Source organism: Protopterus annectens, chromosome 4.part1 (assembly GCF_019279795.1).
Source record: "Protopterus annectens isolate FY-2018-M chromosome 4.part1, PAN1.0, whole genome shotgun sequence".
In the NCBI taxonomy this organism is placed as follows: domain Eukaryota; kingdom Metazoa; phylum Chordata; order Ceratodontiformes; family Protopteridae; genus Protopterus; species Protopterus annectens.
In genome coordinates this window covers 444,368,836-444,390,624 of record NC_056734.1, presented here as the reverse complement: position 1 = coordinate 444,390,624, position 21,789 = coordinate 444,368,836, and the positions used below count along the sequence as shown (strand labels likewise).

At 37.6% G+C, this 21,789-nt stretch overlaps 1 protein-coding gene across 7 annotated transcripts in view; it reads left to right on the top strand.

Annotated features, from left to right (window-relative positions):
- Positions 1-21,789, top strand: part of DOCK10 (dedicator of cytokinesis 10) — a 2,344,342-nt gene that overhangs the window by 1,180,231 nt on the left and 1,142,322 nt on the right. For all 7 annotated transcript variants that reach the window (XM_044070265.1, XM_044070268.1, XM_044070269.1 and 4 more), the window contains exons 9-10: positions 4,276-4,352; positions 8,983-9,066. In XM_044070265.1, coding sequence (XP_043926200.1) covers positions 4,276-4,352; positions 8,983-9,066 — 161 coding nt within the window. The remainder of the gene's footprint in view (positions 1-4,275; positions 4,353-8,982; positions 9,067-21,789) is intronic.

Here is a 21,789-nt window from a genome sequence, read left to right as displayed (position 1 = left end):
GATTTGCCTCATCTAGGGCTTTGTTGACTATCTTGAAGAAGTCCACCATTTAAAAAGCATGATCTCCCCTTGACAAAGCCAAACTGGGTGGAGTCGAGCATTTAGAGATTTCCTACATCTTTGTTAATAAGGTCCATGATGATTTGATGCATGGCCTTGCAGATAAGGCTGGTCAGGTTAATGGGTCTGTAGTTTCCCGGGGTCCATGGATGCATCCGCTTTGTGCAAAGGTATGATGATAGCTGTTTTCCATTCTGCTGGGATGAAGCCAGTGCTTACATTGTGATTGAAAAGTGTGTCCAATGCTGATGTGAATTATTGTTTTCTCCCATGTAGAACACAGCCCGGGATATTGTCTGGTCCCATAGAGGCTGTGTTTTTGCCCTTGGAAAGGGGGTTTAAGATCTGCTCCTCAGAGATGCTTGGTGGGGGACAGGCATTGGGATGCCCTGAGGTATATTTGACAGGGTCAGCGGAGTGAAATTTTTACTGAACATGTTAGCCAGCAAGTTTGCTATATCCACAGGTTCTGTACATATAGCACCATTAACTACAAGTTCAGCGCAGACCTGGGCCTTACCTTTAAGGTTACGGATATAATTAAAGAATGTCTTGTAGTTATCCTTAGTTTGGGAAGTTAATTTGGATTCATATTTAGCTTTGGAAGACTTCACTAGGGGTCTTATTAGCTTATTTATGTTGAGGAGGGAGTGTTTCTAGTTTTGAGACTATTCCTTGCTACTCTTAGATAGCAATTTCTTTCTCCTATTGTATAGCCTGGTAATGGCAGTTGTTCACTAGGCAGGTTTGTTTTTCCTTGACGATCTTGCTTAGGTTCTAAGGTACAACAGAGTCAATACAATTGAACAGGTGCTCATATAAAGCATTGGTGTATAACTCAGCATAGGTGTCTGCTTCATCCTTCAGGGGAGGGGCTATGAAGCTGTTTATGCTGTCACATAAGAGGTTGTAACTGGCCGTGGAGAAGTTTTTTAGTCTACATGTTGCTAAGTAGGAGGTCTTGTGTTAAAATTACTTCTAGCGAGACTGATTTGTGGTCAGTTCTCAACAGGGATGGCCACACACACTGGGGGTGGTCGGTTGTCCCCCATGTTGGTGAGCACCAGATCTAGGATGTTTGACCCCCTTATGGGTGTGTCAACCAGCTGGTCCAGGGCATTGGAGTTAACAAAGCCCAGAAACATTTGGGCAAGTGAGCTGGAACACATACAATTTACCTAGTCAATGGATGGATAATAAAAGTTACCCAAAACCAGGGTATTTGGTTGTAGCTTGACTGAATCAAGTAGATTTTTTTTCTAAAATTAAACTATGCTATTAAAACATCTGTGATATCCCAGTAAGATTTCTCCATTTTAGTCTTGTATTCTGTCTGTTCTGTCGACTGCACCCGGGTATGAAAGTCAGTATGATTCTAATATTAATTTTTAAGGTGGACCAAGACCCATTATTTTCCCTTACCTTCCTCCTCCTTAAGCATTTTTCTCATGAGAGGGTAACCTTTTTACCAAAATGTCTTTACATTCTTCATTGATGTGTTTTAATCTATGATGGTTGGCATAATGACTAAGATGATTAACTCACTGACACAAGGTACAGGGTTTGAATTTGAACTTTGGTCACGTTCTGGTTATTGGCTAGGTGGAGTGTAGTAAGTAGTCTGCAAACTGCTCGCCTAATATTTACCTATGAAACTATGTGCTCTTATGCAAACCCAGAACATATGAACCAGCTTAGCTTTACAAATATTACACTTCCAGTATTTACAGTCACCCTTTTTCCCCTGGACTTGCAAGTTGGAGGGAGTTAAGTATCACCTATGTGTAATTTTTATTGCCTCATCTCAGAATAATCAACCAGTGTCTGATGTAATTGATTTTCTCCCGAACCTCATTCCACTTGTCTGGACTAAGAGAGGAGCTCAGTTCTGTACCTAAATTTTATGAGAGCTTGAAGACTGGCATGATACGTCTTCTCTAACATATTCGTATATTAGATCCCCTCCCTTTCACTATACTTCATCTCTTTCCCATCCCATTCACTACACATTTTCCTTTTTCACGTCTAATTTCTGAACTTGAATAAATGCTTCTACACATTCTTTTGCTGCAATCTGTTAGACTGAGAGACATGAGACTGTGAGAGAGAAATCAGTTGAATGATAACCAGATGCTTGAATTCTGGAATAGTTTTTGCTTTATAGCAAAAATTACATTTTTAGTTTATTGTTGTTAAAGGTCAGACAGAATTACTCATCAAAATATATGTCTGCAGATAGTAACAAATTCAGTGAGTTACCATCATCACTAGAGAGTCAAACACAAGATAAATTTTAAGGTAACCATTTGTTACTATGAAACAGTAGACTTTTCATTTCAGATCCCTTGACATTACAATATATGATGGTCACCCAGCTGTAGAATGTTGCCAGCCCATTTTGTAGCTTGTCCGTGGCATGTTTTTATCAAATGAGGGATGTTTTATCTGGTCCTCCCTCCTCGATATTCTACAACCCACATTTAGGGTCAATGAGAAGATCTAGACATTCTGTAGCAGCATAATACTGCTGTCAAGGAGTGATGTTTTTATGCCCCATTGTGTGCACCATTCTCACTGTGGGAAGGATTTGGAATGGGTATGCTTGTTTATCATCCCTCCTCTGAGGTGATTCAACTAGTGCCCTGCCCTGGTGAAGATAATGTCTCTCATGCATCCCTTGCTTTCACCAGGTATAAAGCATGAGGTGTTCCTAAGTGCATGCCCTTCCTCTGGGAAGGGCATATTCATCTTCCCTTCCTATACCATCAAGATCCTAAGCTGCTTATCATGCTGGTAATAGTCAGGGCTTTATCCCACTATGAATGAAGCAGCTGTGGTGCAACCATTGTTATTAATGCATTGGATGGGAAAACAACAGCACAGACAAAGCCATCTTCCATTACGTTTCACAGCAGTTGCTTGAAAACACCCAAGCAGTATAGTGCAATGAGATGAAATTGGTTTAGAAAGGGAGTAGAGTTTATAAATTAGTTACCCATAGAGATTATATGCTGTGAAGGAAGAGAAACTAATGAAACCACTGACTGAAAACATTAACTTTGTCATGAATGGGCTGTGAAAGAAATATATGAGAAATTAAAGACGATATCTTTAGGGCCACTGAGAAGACTTTTAATACCAGTACAAAACTTTTGGGATAATCTAGTGCAGAGGTCAGCAGTTTGTTAGAATCTCATTTACTGTTTTTCACACTGATTCTTAAAGGCATTCCTGCTTCTTTTGTAGTTGTGAAAGTTCCTCTGCATGTTTTTCAGTGATAAAGACATCCAGCGTAAACCATTTGCAGTATCAGGCTATATGTTTCACAGTCTATTTATTTGTAGTCAGATCCTTTGACACTTTGCCACCTTAAGGAGGCAACACCAGCAAGGCATGCTGGGACTGTAAAAGTGAAGTAGCTCAGGTCTTCATCTAGGGTTTAGATGAGACCACCATAGAACAAATTAGTGCGACATGCCAACTGTTAATCAATTCTAGGATGAAATGACATAAAGCTTGGAGCAAATCTATTTGGTTGGAACTTTCTTGGGTAAGCATCTCAGAATTGCATGGATTGGAGAATCTCCACTGAAAGAAGTATATTCCCAGTTGTGATGCAGGGTGATATCTGTTAACTTGGTTACAGAGTAGGATTTGTAAAACCCAGAAGATGTTTCTGGGAGGAAGAAGATTAACCTAGTGTAATTTATTATGGCCATTGATGGTAAGACATTCCTGTTTATACTTGCAAGTCTGGAGTTGGACCTTTCACTACTTATCCTCATAAAGTATCTATACAGATGTCTAGATCCCTAAGGCTTTTCCCTTTTTAGCCACTTATAATAACTGAACTTCACATTTTGTGGAATCCCCTCAACTACAGCTAAAGCTTTGAATAACTAAAGATTTTCCTGTTGCTATGGGTATCCTAGGATACATTATGCATTTATCCTGTTATTTTTTGTAGAAAATTCTTTATTTAAAGTTAATGATAGTGAAGCAGTTTTGTGTGTGAAATTTAAATCATTTTTGCATTATATTCTTTGTCTTCCAGTGATTTCTCAACTGCGCTTTAAACTTTTGCATTTACAGTAATTCAGTGTTGATTTATGTACTATCACATTTATCCATACAAAAATAAATCAGAGTGTTGAAACCATCTGAGAAATGCAACTAAAACATATAAACCTATTTTTATATTATAAAATTTTTCAGAAAGTATCATGAACCCAGTGTCCCCTTCTGAGAGTACGTCTTCTGCAGATGATCAACTGCATCCAGAACTAGCAAAGGTAAGAGAAAATTAAATGAGTTAAAAAAAAACTTCTGTTTCTCACTGTTAATTGGTAAATGCCTCTACCCATTCTTTTGTTACCACAAATGAGACCTGGAGATTTTTTATACCCAATTATTGCTTGACCAAGACATTTATTATGGGTACTAGCAACGTTTGTTAAACATTAAGAATGTAGTTGTTTAGCTGATTTACTGCATTACTTTTCAGGATAAAATTCTATAGTTCCTGTACCACAATTCATGAAAGGAGGCCCTAACATCTTTCACTACAAATATTGCTCATAACTTTTTATAATTGTGGAATTTATGAACATGCATTTAAATTTAGTTACTTCTAACAATTGTTGTTAGTAGGTATTCTGTTTCCCCTTGTTCAAATATGCCTTACTCCACAAACTTGTTGTAGTTAAATTTTTGCTATATTATCAAGAAGCAATACATTTCTGTTCAAGTGAATGCAACAGCTACTGTTCATTGTTTTTTTTTGGCAGCAAATGCATTAACATAAACTTCTCTTTGTGTTTCAGACTTTTCAGTATATTTTCTGTCTCATTCGTCATAATGCTACCACCATCTTGGTTTAAATGTCTCTTGACCTTTGACTTGGGGTAGGCAGAACAGAATGTAGCATTATAATAGTACAGCTGACACATTGCACTTTGTTGTCTTGTGGAAAAAGGGAGTATCACCATGTGAAAAAGGAAATGGATGCATGGCTGCATCTACTAGTTTATTAAGTATTTTTGGAAACTCTACTTATGTAATATACATCTAGAGATATGCTGATTGAATTTAATTAGAATAAGTCTGGAAATAAAACCCAAAGAATGCAACACTCAAAAGGTAAAAATATTGTTTGTCACTTTGACAAATTCCCTGCATAGTAACTATTAACCCCATACTACCAACTTTAAAACACTAGAGTTGCACACAAGAAAAAAGGTCAGAACAAAACTCTTTTCTCCCTTTATACGGGAGCTGTCCTTCCATTCACCCTTTACATAAGCTAAGTGCAAGCTTACACCGACTCAGTGAAATGGGCAAATGTTTGATGCTGTGGAAAACAGGTATAGTATATCGCTGTAAGAGACCACAAAGTGAAAATATGTTAGTGGAGGGTTGTTGGAGGTGCAGAGAACTTTTCTCCCAAAAGGCATTAAATATTTTACTTCTTATTTAAATTAGACTGGTACTATTATGTTTATTTTTTCTTGCATTTTATTGTAACGTACCTTTTTTTTTACAGCAGCGCTTAAAAAATGCCTTCTGCTGTTTGGTTTCATTTGATGGTCAGATTAAGGCATGGCATAATGGTTAAGGTGCTTACATTACAAGCAAGGACTACAGGGTTTGATTCTCATTAAGGAAAATGGCTAGGATTAAAATTCTCAACAAAAGCAACTAGTGTAGTACTTACCTATGAACATGCAAAGCTTGAACTTTCCGGTTTGTCCAGTCATATCAAATTGGCCTAGTAAAGGACCGTCATCTAGTATCTACAGGAGGACAACGTATTGCAATATACCAGCTGCCAGCCCCTCCTTCAGAAGAAGGGTGTGATCAACAGCCAACAGATAAGGTTTTCCCGTTTGACATCAGAAGACACAGAGTGCTTGGAGCAATTTGAGAAGTTGCGATCCATGTTTTTAGACTGTGGATACCCCCCCCCCCTCTTAGATTCCATAAGAAATGAAATATGGGCTGAGAGGAAACACAAATATGCCCCAGTTATCAGGAGTGGGTTAAGTCAAGTAATAAGAAAGGCCAGTCATTTTGATGGTGAGGGTCATAGCAACATGGTCCTGCATTGTACTTCGGATGTCAAGGACATTGAGGAGATTTTATGTAAGAACTGGTCCTTGTTGCAAAGTGACGAAAGCACCAAAATATTTTTCCCACATTATCATCTTTTACATACAAAAATAAACAGAACATGAAATCCCTTTTGGAGAAGCTAACTGACCACCGTGTTGGACTTTCATCCACTAAGAAATGTGGGCATTGCCACCAATTCCCCTACATTAATACACTCTGCAGCGGCCCTTTACTAGGACAATTTCATATGGCTGGGCATGGTGAAAGTTTAGTTGTTCTTCCTAGAGAGCTATTACATGGCTATCTGTGCATCGTGCCCCGCTTTTTATATGGGTAAAACTAAAATGCTTTACACAAGCACATTTACCAACATTTTATTTATTTATTTTTATTTTATTTTATTTTACATTTGTTGACCGGGCTAGTCCAGCTGGATATATGTCCATTTTCAGTGGAGGCCCGGGGAGAAAAGCTCCAACGGTATTACAAGTAATTCACAGAAACAGGCAATACAAGTTAAAAATTATAAACACATTGAGTCAGAACATGAGATACACATGCAGACAGGCATAGTCATAGCAGGAAATTACATAAACAAAGTTTAGTAGATATTTGCTATACAAATTCTAAAAATATAAGTATATAATATGGAAAAAGGTGAAAAAGAAAATAATAAAAATATTTTTAAAATATTTTTTTTTTTTTCCAAATACATCTCAATTAATCAAGAACAAGGGTGAATTCTGGTATTGGTAGAAACACAAAACTAAGAACAGGAAGAACCACCAAACTGTCAGTCGCCAAAACAATTGTAGGAAACGTTTAACAGAAAAAACATTAAAAGCATCCACAGTTAAGCGCTTTTGTCTTTTTGTTACCAAGACATATTCAGAGCTCTGAATGCAACTCAAACTAGCTCTGTGGGCAGAAAAGTGGGCAATGCCCACATTTCTTAGTTGATGAAAGTCCAACACGGTGGTCAGTTAGCTTCTCCAAAAGGGATTTCATGTTCTGTTTATTTTTGTATGTAAAAGATGATAATGTGGGAAAAAAAGTAAACATCTTTACAGTATTCAACGTAAAGATGGTAAAAGTGCCTTAGACAGGCATGCCGTGGTTTGTACTGGTTCCACCAAGTTTACTTTCTTGGTTTTGGAACAAATAAACATTTCTCCTTTTGTAGATGATTGTCAGAACAAGCTGCTTCCCCAGGAAATGTACTGGCAGTTGAGGCTGGATGCTACAAACTTTTCTAGTTTAAATGAGAATATTTTAATCAGTAGTAAGCTTAAAAGAAGAGCAAGTAGATTATGTTGAAGTGCCTTAATTTTAGGCACATTGTTGGTATTTTAGTGTCATTTATTCATAAAGCATTTTATAAATTTTTTTCAAAGAATTTTGTTAGCATTTTTAATGGGGCTAACATTAAGAAAAAGTTTTGTTTTCTTTGTGTGGGATACTTACATAACTCAAATGAGTCTGCTCACTTTAAGAATTTTTTCTTTTTTCTTTACTGATTTTATCACTAATTTGTGATGACTGGTTTGTTTTAGAAGTATGTCTGTATTTGTGTCATTTTAAAACAGAGCTAGTTTGAGTTGCATTCAGAGCTCTGACAAAAGCGCTTAACTGTGGATGCTTTTAATGTTTTTTCTGTTAAATGTTTCCTACAATTGTTTTGGCGTCTGACAGTTTGGTGGTTCTTCCTGTTCTTAGTTTTGTGTTTCTACCAATACCAGAATTCACCCTTATTCTTGGTTAATTGAGATGTATGAGAAGTGTAATAATGCACTTTAAGTAGGGATTGTAAGGACTTGATCCCCTTCCAAAAAAACACTTTTTGTGTCATTTTGACAGATTGGGAATTAGCCAGATTCAATAATGCCTACACTAAGTGTACACTATGGGTACATTATATATATTCAAGGACATCCCTACCACATTTTTTGTGATTTCTAGTCACGCAGAAAGATTACAGTAAGTGTACATGTAGTCTACACTTTGTGGTAACCTTTATGAATCCCTGTCAATATTTAAAGCAGTAGGAAAACTAAAATTAGGAGGAAGAAGGTGTGAGTTACACTTTTGTTGTCTCTTCACTCAGAACAGTGTACAGATAGTGTAAACTTAGTGCAGGCATTATTGAATACCGGGGAATTTATTTTTTCACTGTATTGACTCACAGTCATTTTGGATTTCACTCTTTTGACTTTATCCATCTATGTATCTGTGTGTGTGTGTGTGTGTGTGTGTGTGTGTGTGTGTGTGTGTGTGTGTGTGTGTGTGTGTGTAAATGCATTTGCATGTATGCATACAGTTTCATTTTGCTTTTCTTGCATCATGTGTGAATATCACAAGGCAAACCTGCCGTACCCTAAACACAAAAGATAAATAAGAAAAAAACAGGAGCTCTGAACACTAAAAAATCTAAGGTGACAACTGATTCCTTGAAAATCTTCGCGTGTGTGACCTTTTTATACATTTTATTTCATTGATAAAGAGTTGGATACTTGAAAGCTTTGCTACAATAGTCTCTTTAGAATTTTTGGTGATCTGAGCTCCTAGTTTTTTTTATTTATTGTTGTATTTGAATAAAATTTGGTGATCTTTGTTTAGCTGTGTTAACTATGTTTTGACTGATATCTTAAGCACACTTAGCTCTACAGTTATGTGCATAATGTGCAGTTTTTTGTTTTTTTTGTCAAGTCTCAGTAAATAATGTTTCTGGTATTTTTTGCTTTTTTATTTTTATTTTTTTGTGATACTTGCTTATATATGTACTCATGGAAACATTACCATTTTGCCTCCCAGTATATTGCAGAAACAGAAGAGGCAGTGAAGGATAAAAGAAGTGAAAACAGACTGAACTTGTTCTCACTTGATCCTGATGTACCAGTAAGTAATAAACCCTTTTTACCTAGGAGAAATTAAAGATCCTGAAGTTTACAATTTCTGTTAAACTGTAATGTGTTTAGGAACCATTATTTTTAAATATATTATATATAAATGTGTGTGTGTGTGTGTGTGTATGTGTGTGTGTGTGTGTGTGTGTGTGTGTGTGTGTGTGTGTGTGTATATATATATATATATATATATATATATATATATATATATATATATATATTTAGATGATATAGATATAGAAAGATAGGTATGGGTTCCATTCATTTGGTCAACAGGTAGTTTGGCCAACATCACTTTAATTGACTGCACTTGCTTTGACCATACAGGAGGTCAACAGGTGTACAAGACTGCTAGTCTCTGGTTTGGGGAATATTCCCTTTCTACAGGGATTGTGAGATTGTGTAGTTAGTATATATACAGTGTATATGAAAAGTTTACACACCCCTGTTCAAATGCCAGGTTTTTGTAATATAAAAAATGAAACCACAATAAATCATTTCAAACTTTTCCCACCTTTAATGTGACCTATAACCTGTACAATGCAATTGAAAAACAAACAAATCTGTTAGGGGAAAAATATAAAAAATAAAAAATGTACAATACACTGGTTGCATAAGTGTGCATACCCTTAAACTAATACTTTGTTGTGTGTGCAGAAACTTAAACTAATACTTTGTTGAAGCACCTTTTGATTTAATTACAACATTCAGTCTACTTGGGTAGGAGTCTATCAGCATGGCAAATCTTGACTTGGCAATATTTGCCCACTCTTCCTTGCAAAAGTGCTCCAAATCTGTCAGATTGCAAGGACATCTCTTGTGCATAGCCCTCTTCAGGTCACCCCACAGATTTTCTACTGGACTTAGGTCTGCTTTCTGGCTAGGCCATTCCAAAACTTTAATTTTCTTCTGGTGAAGCCATTATTTTGTTGATTTGGATATATGCTTGGGGTCATTGTCATGTTGAAAGGTGAAATTCCTCTTCATCTTCAACTTTCTAGCAGACGCCTGAAGGTTTTGGGCCAAAAGTGACAGGTATTTGGAACTATTCATAATTCTCTACACCTTGACTAAAGCCCCAGTTCCAGCTGAAGAAAAGAAACCCCAAAGCATGATACTGCCACCACCATGCTTCACCACGGCGATGGTGTTCGTTTAGTGATGTGAAGTGTTGTTTTTGTGCCAAATGAACCTTTTGGAATTGTTATCAAAGAGTTCAACCTTGGTCTCATCAGACCAGAACACATTTTCCCACATGCCTTTGGGAGGCTTGATATATTGTTTTGCAAATTGTAGCTGGGCATGGATGTTTTTCTGTGTAAGAAAAAGCTTCCATCTTGCAACCCTACCCCATAGTCCAAACATATGGAGAATACAAGAGATTGTTGTCAGATGTAGTACACAACCAGTACTTGCCAGAAATTCCTGCAGCTCCTTCAGTGTTGCTGTAGGTCTCTTGGCAACCTCCCTGACCAGTTTTCATCTTGTTTTTTCATCAATTTTGGAGGGATGTCCAGTTCTTTGCAACATCACTGTTGTCCCATATTTTCTTCACTTTTTGCTGACTGTCTTCACTATGTTCCGTGGTATATCCAATGCTGTGGAAATTTTTTTGTACCCTTCTCCTAACTGATACCTTTCAACAATTAGATCTCTTTGATGCTTTGTAAGCTGTCTGTGAACCATGGCTTTTGTTGTAGCAGGCAACTGAGTAAATGTCAGGAAAATCCTACTAGGACAGCTGAATTTTATTTGGGGTTTATCAGAGTCTCTTTAATTGATGGCAGGTGTGTACCAAAGAAGACTGGAGATAAGGAGATGCACAACCCCTGCCCCATGATCCAAGACAAACACAAGTTGAAGGCTAAAACCAGGAACAACACAAAACAGCACCACAGCCTAAAGAATGAAGATAAAGCAGGCATAGCACAGCAGCACAAACAAATGTAAACATTTAATGAAAAACAGCAATAAAAAACGTAAGCGCTTTCATCCTTTTTATACAGTACTTCCTCAGAAGTAATTAATTACTTAAATAACCTGCCAAAAAGATCACATGAGATCAAAAAACATTAAAATTTAAAGAAATGCAAGCATTCCTATAAAACCCTACACAAAATGTAAATACAATAAATACATACACATATAAATGTAAAAATACAGACGCTACATATCATAAAAGGCCCAATTAAAAAGAAAGACCAAGTAAATATTACCATGAAATAATATTTAAAATCTTTCAAGAGCTTTCAGTTTTAATAAACATGTTATCGAACAATGCTCATTCAGTCCCAAACTTCTGACGGCATAAAAACAAAGTTGCCAATAAAGTTCTCTTGCTTCCAGTTGGAGAGAGTGGCTTCCACCTCTCCTATTAGGTGTAATTTGCTTGAGAACAAAAAAACTTAAAATGATACATGGGATTAGTCAGAATGTGTTTGGCCATTGCATTGGTGTTATTATTCCTTATATCATAAATATGCTTGCATATACATTGTTTAAAAACCTGCTCAGTTTTTCCAGTATAGTATGCCCTGCATACTTGACATAGTGCAGTGTAAACCAAATTTTTTGAAAGACAATTAAACTTGTTTTTCATTCTAATCTACCTTTTTTTATTTTTATTTTATTTTACATTTGTTGACCGGGCTAGTCCAGCTGGACACATATCCATTTTCAGCAGAGGCCCGGGGAGAAAAGCTCCTCGATAGTACAAAACAGTGTATGACATTAATCAAATAAAAAAACTGTAAATAAATTCACAGTTTAAGGAATAGAAGTACTATATACAATTTAGCTATTTATGCAGAAAAGAACATATAGAAATAAATAGTTGGGTAAAAAATAAGTAAATAAGTACAGTACAAGAACATGCTAGAAAGAGGTGTGTTAACATAAGATACTAGAGTGACAAAGAGAGATATTAAGATATAAGAGATAGTCCAAATTAGTTGAAAGACAGGTTCAGCTTCTGGATTCCAGTATGCAGGTAGATTATGCAGACATTAAGATTTAGAAATATAGTGAGAAGACAAGAGTTGTTAGTCTGGGTTAAGACAGGTGCATAGCCAATGTGTTTTAAGGTAGGATTTAAGCCTGATTTTGAATTGTGTAAGTGATGGTAGTGAGGTTAGGTCGCTGGGAAGAGAGTTCCAGGTTTTACCAACGGTGTTAGAAAATAGAGAGTCCCCTGCCTTGTTGTTGGCTATGTGTGTTAGTACTAGCATTTTAGTAGCTGAGCGCAGGGTATTAAGGTTACTGTAGGGAGTGATAAGGTTGGTAAGAATTGGTGTGTTACTAGGCTGATACAGGATTTTATAGGCAATTATTAATTGATTAAGTAGAAGTAGGTTGGGTAACTCTAGCCATCCAAGATTTTTATAATTAATACAGTGGTGGGTCCTAAATGTAGAGCCAGTTGCAAATCTTGCAATATTGTTGTATGAGACTACTAGTTTGTTCATATTGGTTTTAGAGAGGTTAGTATAAATAGGGGAGGCATAGAGGAGGGTAGAGATTAAGTGGGTCTGGGCAATAGTAGATCTAGCTAGTGGGGTAAGAAAGGATTTGATTCTATATAGTGAGCCTAGCCTTTGTTAACTGTTTTTATGGTATTGTTTATGTGGGCCTCAAAGTTAAGGTTATTGTCAATTAGTACTCCTAGGAGTTTTGTGTTAGAGTCAGGGTATATAATAGTTCCATTGTTAGAAGTGACAGTGAAGTTGAGAGGTGTGTGTCTATGGGTGGGAGTAAAAGTAGAAGTTTGGTTTTTAGGATTTAGGATAAGACATTGATGTTGTAGCCAATCCTCAACTGTGTTAAACACTTTTGGGTAAGAGATTGAAGGTCTGCTGGATTTGGGGCTGTGCAGATTAATGTGGAGTCATCAGCATATTGTATTAAGGAGGCCTGAGGAATAACAGTGTACAGGTCATTGATAAAGACAGAGAATAGAAGTGGTCCAAGTATAGAACCTTGGGGAACACCTAGTGAGATGGGGAGATGGGGAGATAGGTTGTTCCCCCACAAGACTGCTTGTTGCCTATTGCTTAAGTAGGATTCAAACCATTGTATAGAAAGAGTATCAAGGGACAGGTTTTTCAGTGTGTTAATGAGAAGTTTGTGGTTAACCATGTCGAAGGCTTTGGAGAGATCAATAAAGAGGGCTGAGGATAGAGTGTTGTTATTGCGGTTTTTATTAATACAGTTGGAGAAGGATAAAAGGGCAGTAGTAGTACTGTGAAATGGCCTGAAACCGTGTTGGCAGCTAGCTAGCAAGTTGTTGTCTATAAGGTGTTTTAACAGTTGCATATGAATGCATTTCTCCATGATTTTGGCCAAAGGAGAGAGTATGGCAATAGGTCTGTAATTGGATAGATCCCTAGAGTTTCCACCCTTATGAAGGGGGATAATATGTGCAATCTTCCATGTAATAGGAATTGCACCTTCAGAGATTGTTCTGTTAATCAGAATGGAAACTGGGTAGTCTATAGCATCTGCTGCTATCTGTAGATATTCAGCAGGAAGGAGATCGGCAGCAATGGTGGTAGGTTTGAGTTTTTGCAGAAGGGTACGGATAAGGGATGCAGAGATGGGTTTGAGATGAAATGGGGGAGGTAAGGTAGTATTATGGGATGTTAGAGGTGAGCTATTGGGGGATAGTTGGTTGGAAAGAGACTGAATGGTTTCAGTGAAGAAGGTGTTAAAGGTTCTTGCTACTTCCTTTGGATTGTCCTGGTCTGCACCTACAGGTGGGGGGGTGACAGTACGACCTGGGTGTAAGAGAGTATTTATACCTGCCCAAAATTTTGGGGTTACTTTTCTGGGTATTTTGGAGTTGTATGTAGTACTTTCTTTTATCTAACAATATTGATTTTTTGTATCATTTCTTAACTGTCTAAACTTGATGTGATCTTCATGGTTTTTGGTAGTACGCCATAAGGTCCAGATTTTATTTCTAAGTAGCACTTTTTGTTTTGTATCTTTTGAGAGCCAGGGGGCTGGTTTGTTTCTAATTTTAATGGTCCTTTTTGGAGCGTGGAGGTCGAGAATGTGTAGAAATTTACTGTTAAAGTAGATTACTGCTTCCTCAAGGGGTAGACTTTTAAGGGGTGCCCAGTTGCAAGCTCTAAGTTCGTTTTTGAAAATATCAGGGTTAAATTTTGTTTTATTCCTCACTGCTCTATAGGTAATTGGATTCTGGATATCAGTCTTGTCTCTGATTAAGAAGGTTAGAGCATGGTCGCTTATATCCTCAGGGAGAGTTCCTACTTTATAGCTTAGGTGATGTCTATTTATTAGTATCCAGTCTAGGGTGCTTTCAGTGTTGTTCTGTTTATTGGTCCTTGTGGGGGAGGTTATAGTTTGAGTAAAGCCATGTAAATTAAGATGGGTAGAGGGTTGTTCTGAGGTACAGCTATTCCAATTTATATTAAAGTCTCCGAGTACTATTGTCTCTTGGGGATAGTTGGTTGATAGCCAATTCAGGATATTTTCTAGGTTGTTTGAGTTATTCCTGGGGAAGATAGACGCGATAATATAAATAGATTTATGGTTATTGAGTTGGAGTTTGGAGATAAGTATTTCCTCGTTACTAGTTGGAGGGGGCTTAGAGTCAATTGAGGTAACTTGTAGTCCAGACTTGTAAAGTATTGCTATTCTGCCTCCCTTTTTATCTAATCGATCTTGTCTTAATGTGCTATATCCTGGAGGAGTAAATTCATTGTCTTGTATAGATGGTTTGAGCCAAGTTTCAGTAAGACACAGGATGTCAAATGAATGTACATCTATGAGAGCATGTATTTGGGCAACTTTGTTATTTATGCTTCTTATATTAAGATGGGCTATTAATAGTGAGTTGGGAGGTCTAATAAGGGATTGGGTGGTAGTAGGGGTTGCTACATGGGTAACTGTAGGAAGTGTAGGGCTTGGACCTGGATTAGGTTGGATATCGCCATCTATTATTGATTGGAGTTGGTAGTTAAGTGTGATTTGTAGGTGTTTACATGTAAGGAACAGAGATTTCTTGGCTTGAGGCCGATAGTATTTAATGTGATTTAGTCTGTGGTATTTTGCTGATAAGTAGGTTATTGTGCTAGGTGTGTTTGAATGAGAATGAGTGTAGGCTATGGGAGTTGAGGAGGTTTGCTTTGTGGGGTGGGAAAGGTTTATGTACTGGAGGTGTTCATAGAAAGTAAGTAGATAAAGTATAATAAGAAGAGGTGTGATGATGTATGGAAGTAGGAGATTCCATTTAGGATAGGTAGATAGTATTGGCATAGTGTTAGTGTAGAGAGTAGTGGAATGTTAAGATGAATAAGTTGGATAGTGTAGGTGAGTATTGGGTGTGGAGTTTCTGGAACTTAAGGTGTGGTCTCCTATGATTGGTATTAATTGAAGGGGAGTGGTTTAGATGAATAAATGTAGAAGCAGTGGGGGCGGGTGGGAATAGGGGGGAGGGAGGGGAGCGGAGTGAGCCCGTAGGGCGAACGGAGCGGGATAGAGCCAGTGAAGGAGAAGGGCCCCAGGAACAATCAGTGAAATGCTGACTATTGAGGTAAGGTAAAGATGTATCCAGAGGAGAGTGTGAAGTTGTGAGAATAGAGGAGTGAGCAGTACTGGGAGAACAGAGAAAAGTTCAAGCCTGTAGTTAGATAATATATGGATCAGAGCAGTGGGATAGACATGTAGGGCGAGTCCTTAGAAAAGCAGAATAGAAACAAAAATAAATAAATAAGCCTTCCTAGTGTGCTTTAAAGTCAAGGAATAGAGGAGGGGAGCAAAACTAAGCAGCTTAGTTAACCCGTGGGTAAAGTGATGAGGTGTGGGAGGAGGGGTAGAATAAAGCGAGTGTACTGGCTGACCTGGCTAGGGAGCAGTCCTCAGTTACAAGGCATTAAATAGGTAAAATGTAATAACACTACAGTCATTGTAACACATACTTTCTAGGTTCTTTAGAGTTAGAGTCTTAGGGAGAGGAGTTTGCTCTATCTTATGGTACGGGTGGAGTCCAATTGGTTCAGTAAAAGGTATGTATTCTTGGCTTTCAGGCAGGACAGATTCTCAGTCACTAGTTCAGGGCTAGCAGAGTGGAGTGTTTCTAGGTTCTTTAGAGTTAGAGTCTTAGGGAGAGGAGTTTGCTCTATCTTATGGTACGGGTGGAGTCCAATTGGTTCAGTAAAAGGTATGTATTCTTGGCTTTCAGGCAGGACAGATTCTCAGTCACTAGTTCAGGGCTAGCAGAGTGGAGTGTTTCTAGGTTCTTTAGAGTTAGAGTCTTAGGGAGAGGAGTTTGCTCTATCTTATGGTACGGGTGGAGTCCAATTGGTTCAGTAAAAGGTATGTATTCTTGGCTTTCAGGCAGGACAGATTCTCAGTCACTAGTTCAGGGCTAGCAGAGTGGAGTGCTACACACTGGAATAGGACGCCGTAGCCAGGGACATGCAACAGCCAGCGAGTCATTCAACATAAATTCAACACCAACCATACTATACTTACAATGATGGCAAAAATCACATTTAGTCATACCTCTTATCCTGGTATCAGTATTATGTTTAGATATTTCAAACAAATTCTTTAAACACCTACCCCTTTGGTAAAGAAAAACAGGACCCTCCCCAAACTTGGAGCTTATATTATCATCATCTTTGAATACCGCCTAAATTTTTTGCATAATCCATCTTATCAGATCACTGTCACTATTATAATTAGTGACCAATGAGCAACTATAAATATTTTTGATACAATTCTATTTACCTCTAGTCTGTTTAGATTATGGTACCCATCTGATAAAATTGGAATAAAATGACCAGACAGCCTTTTGGAAATAACTTATTTTTTTAGCCTTTTGATCTAACTCCTTTGCAAAAACATTCCCTCCATGACATGACATCCTCTAAAAAAATCCAACTCTATAGGAATCATATGGTCAGCTCTAATGAACTGCCCCCTCACTATAGCTTTTTTTTTTTTTGGTGCGGACAGTGTGTACAAGAAAAATGAAGCACGGTGTTAGAATAAGTAGGTTTCCTATAGATACTTGCCATATATGCCTTACTGTCTATATCTTTCTCCAAATACACATCAAGAAACACTATAGCCATATAATTAAAATCATGAGTAAAATCAAAGAAATCAGTAGTGTTATTAATGAAATTAACAAATTCCATTAAACGGACACTAGCTTCCTTTCAAACCAAAAAAATATCATCCACGTATCTCATATAAAATCTAAACATGTCATTATAAGGGCCATTTAAAATAACCTGTTTTTCACAATAAACCATGATTAAACTGGCAAAAAGTGAGCCACAAATAGACCCCATAGTAACATCCATCAGATGTGCATAATAATTACCCTCAAAATAAATACAAAAGTTTTTCAAAATGATCTCCATCATTTCTTCATAGGTGTTAATTTTATCTTGGGGGGTGTTTTCAATTTTCAACACCTCAATAAACCATTGTATACCCACATCATACGGGATCATGGTATAGAGGTCCTTAACATCTATAATCACAAGAAAGTCTGTTTCATGGAATTCAGTATTATTAATTTTCTCCAAAAAACTCCATGAATCTATACAGACCTGCTCTTCATCCAACAAAAGCTCTTTCAAATTAATATCTAAATATTTTGCAAAAGTACTTGTTATAGAATCTCTACCATCAACAATTGGTCTCATAGGTGGATCATAAATGTTTTTATGTATTTTGGGGATTCCAAATATTGAGGGTGTATACTGAAATAATTAAATTAATTTATCAGTATCCTGCCCTCACTAAAGATATCATTAATTTGTTCACAAGTATCTTTCTATAAGCAAGATTCAATTTATCAAGGCTTACCAACCCATATGTATCATTATCTAAAATACTTAGAATCCTTTTTATATAGTCATCCTGGTCCATTAAAACAACCCCACCCCCTTTTTGGGCTTCATAACCATTAAGCCCTGATTCATTAATTTTTTTAAATATTCATTTTTTTTTATCATAATCATCTCCTTATTAGCCAAATAAATATATATATATATATATATATATATATATATATATATATATATATATATATATATATATATATATTTTTTTTCCATATAAATATACCAACTACGAGATTGAACTACATCATGGGAAAGGTAAATTTCCAGTTCCGTGCTATACCGCGGTCACCATTCAAAGCTTTCAAAGTTTCAAAACTTCGATCATGTGGTCCCAACCATATGACTTTGAGGTATTGAAACTTTGATAATCTGATAGGCCATCATCTAGGCATTGTTGGGCATTTTTTGTTTATGCTGCCTTCAGATTTCTATATCCTGATTTTTAGTCACACCGATAGAATCCAAGGGGCGTTATGTAATGGGCTGGTGCTAATTGCCCATGTCCATGCTTGTGACTCAACCAAAGCCCTACCTTTACTTACAGATAGTATGCCACATGACTCAGGTCTCTACCAGTGGCTTATTAGAGGAGATATGCATGGACAAGCACCCTGCCCAAGTCCATGCCCCTGAAATGGCCAAGCTGGCTCTAGCCACTCACTACCATTCCCCTGCTTGATTTCTCCATGACTCAAACTGCTAAATGAATTTAGATTGTCGGGGTCACTGTCAGGGCACCATCCTTCCTTGCCATAGAGCAAGTGGGGGGAATGCAAACTTCTTACTGTAACATAGTAAAGTTTTTGCTTGTGCCTTCATTTATGAATTGTGCCATTCTAATTAGCCCTTTTGATTGCAAGCAAAATGTTCCTTATAAAAAAAAAAAGAGTCAGATATAAATTTTAATCAATCAGAAAAATAACAATATTAAACTGCTTGATATACAATGTCTGTTGACCAAATCCAACCACTATAAGTATCAGTTATGGGAAAAGCTATATATTTCTGAGCAGCAGACATTAATTTATTTAATAAAGCACATTAGTCAGCAGAAATACTGTAATTTCCTACATATATAAATGGACACTGTAAATGTGGCTGGTATATTTTGATTGCATTTTAAGTGGCTCTATGTGTACATTGAAGTACATCTGTTGTATTCAATATGACTACATTAAAGCCTGCTGATTCTTCCCCTCTCAGTAAGTAATCCCCATAGACATCTGTAATACAATAACAGGAGAATCAGTGCAGGAAGAAGTGAAGCCAGGAGAGCATGTAGAGACTTAAGGAGAAGTATAAGAAGGGGCTGATGGCAGATCCTGTAGCACCAGGAGGATGAAGACCTTTTTGTGTATCATTTTGACCATCCGTTTAATGACTGAAGCAGTCTGCTGAACTATAACCTGCCCCACTGCAGCCCACTGTTATGATAGGGGCAACAGGAGACAATCAGCAGATACAGTCTTGTAGAGTGTGGAAACTAGTCTGTATACCATTTACCAGAAAAAACAGGTTGCCTTTTTCATGTATCAAGTGTGGCCATGTGAATCACCACCACAGTCTATCCGTGTATGGTGACAGAAGGCATCTCCATCATTTTAACTTTATTTCTCTGTTGCTTTCCGAAATGTCCTTTTCAGTGGATTTAGTAGACAGAGGAGAGGCAGAATCAGAAGATCTAGGAGGAGCAAGAGTTAAGGACAGAAACATTATATGAAAAGCATGTACATTTTTAGCTTTCCTTCATAATGTAATTTTGTTAAATGCAGCATATTCCCCACACTTAGCTTTATTGTAGACCTTTCCAAAACAAACTGTGATTTAAAGAGATAACCTCTTTGGAGGTATTTGATATATTTAGGAATACTTGTTGGTAAGTTTCTTTAGTGGTATTGTGAGAAAAATCCACAGGAAAAACATTCAGTATTGAATCCAGTTTCCCTTTTATTTTTTGCATTTCTTAAATGGGTTGCTGAGCTGGCCTGTGGACTGTATTTAATAACAATCAAGGTCATAAGGCACAGACACTACAAATTTTATATGGTTTTATAACAGTAGTCATGGCTAGCCATCCAGCAGTGTGAGACTTGGCTCTAGGTGATTATCCCTGTTGAAGTGACACCCCGACCCCATGTGAAAAAATGGTAAAAGGGATTGTAGATGGATGCTTGGATATGAAAGTACAAGAGCATTTGCAATATAAATAGTAAACTGTAGTAGAAATAAATGCAGTCTAATACTTTTCCACAACGTAGGCTTAATCAAAAATAATACTGTAGTGCACTGAGTCGTAAGGAAGATCTAAACATCAAGAGTAATGAAAGGCAAGCTCATTCAGACGGTGTAAAAGCTTAACACTTGTCATGCAAAGTGTGTTTACAATATAAAGCAATTATTTACATTTATCTTTGTATGTTTTTTAAGTTAGGTAAGTTCAGGCCTTGAATAAAAGTGGAAAAAAACTCACAACAACCTTAGTTATACATAACATCCCTCAGTTCACACTTTATGCTCTCAGTATTGACATTCTTGTACATATTTTATGAGTACCATGGACATTGTTACACAGACAACACTCACAACTAACTGTATGTACCCAAAATATCATTTTTAAGATAAGAGCTGTATATATTTTCTGTTTTTCCTCATGATGTAAGGCATAACAAGGTCAAGTTGCCTGCCTAGTATGTGCATATCAAAGAAGAATGATTTAGGTTCATAGGTTCATAGGTTCATAGGTTTATACTAGGCTATCTGCCCTAAGGCATTTATAAGCCTAGCCCAAATTATTGTGGCTTACGCCACCCCTTATATGAAAAAATACTGTGCCCATTAGTTTGTTGTGCCTCTGTCCAGCAGTGACACAGAGATGATTCCTGGGGTAAACCTACGATCTCCCATCCACAGGTCTAGATTTCTCTTGAACAGAGTCAGCGAGGTGCTCTGCCTCACATGGACCGGGATTTTATTCCACAGCATAGGAGTCTCTGAGTGATAAATCTATCCCTCCAGCACGTCCTATTTATATCCGTGCTAAGGTTTAAGTCGCTTGCTCTAGTGGTTTTGGTGGATTTGGATTTTTTGAGGTGGAGCATGTCCATTAATTCCGGGTTGGACATGGCTTTGTATGTCAGGCACATGTCACCTCTGAGCAGATGGTATGCGACTGAATAGAGCTGGAGTTTCTTCAATCTGGCAGCATATGACAGATTTTGGAGTCCCTTTATCCTTTTGGTGAGGAACTTTTGGGGTCTCTCCAATTGCTGCAGATGTCGGGTGAGATACATCCCGAATGGGGCATTGTACTCGATCATTGGTCTGATAAGTGAAGAGTACAGGGGAACAATGACCTCACTAGATCTGGATGTGAATCCCTTCATGATCAGGTGGGCAATGTAGAAGGTCTTTCTAACCACTTTAGCAATGTGAGTGTCAAAAGAAAGGCCACTGTCAACCTGGGTCCCCAGGTCCCTGATAACCTCTTCTGTGCTTAGTGGATTGCCACCTATATGGTAGCTTGGGGTTACCTTGTTTTTCCCGAAGGGTATGACTATACATTTTTGGCGTTTAACTTCAGGCCATGGCTCTGGCACCAGCTATCTGTTTCCGTGAGTCCCTTCTGAAGGATATCCGTGTCCGATGCACTTTCCACTATGGCGCCCAGTTTGCAGTCGTCTGCAAACTTTGTCAGCCAAAGTCCTCCCATGTTGGCCTGTACTTCTGAGAAGTAGATGCCAAACAATAGGGGGCCAAGGACCGAGCCCTGTGGGACACCACTTGTGGCCGGCTTGGAGTCTGACACAGCGCCAGCAACTCTAACCCTGTGG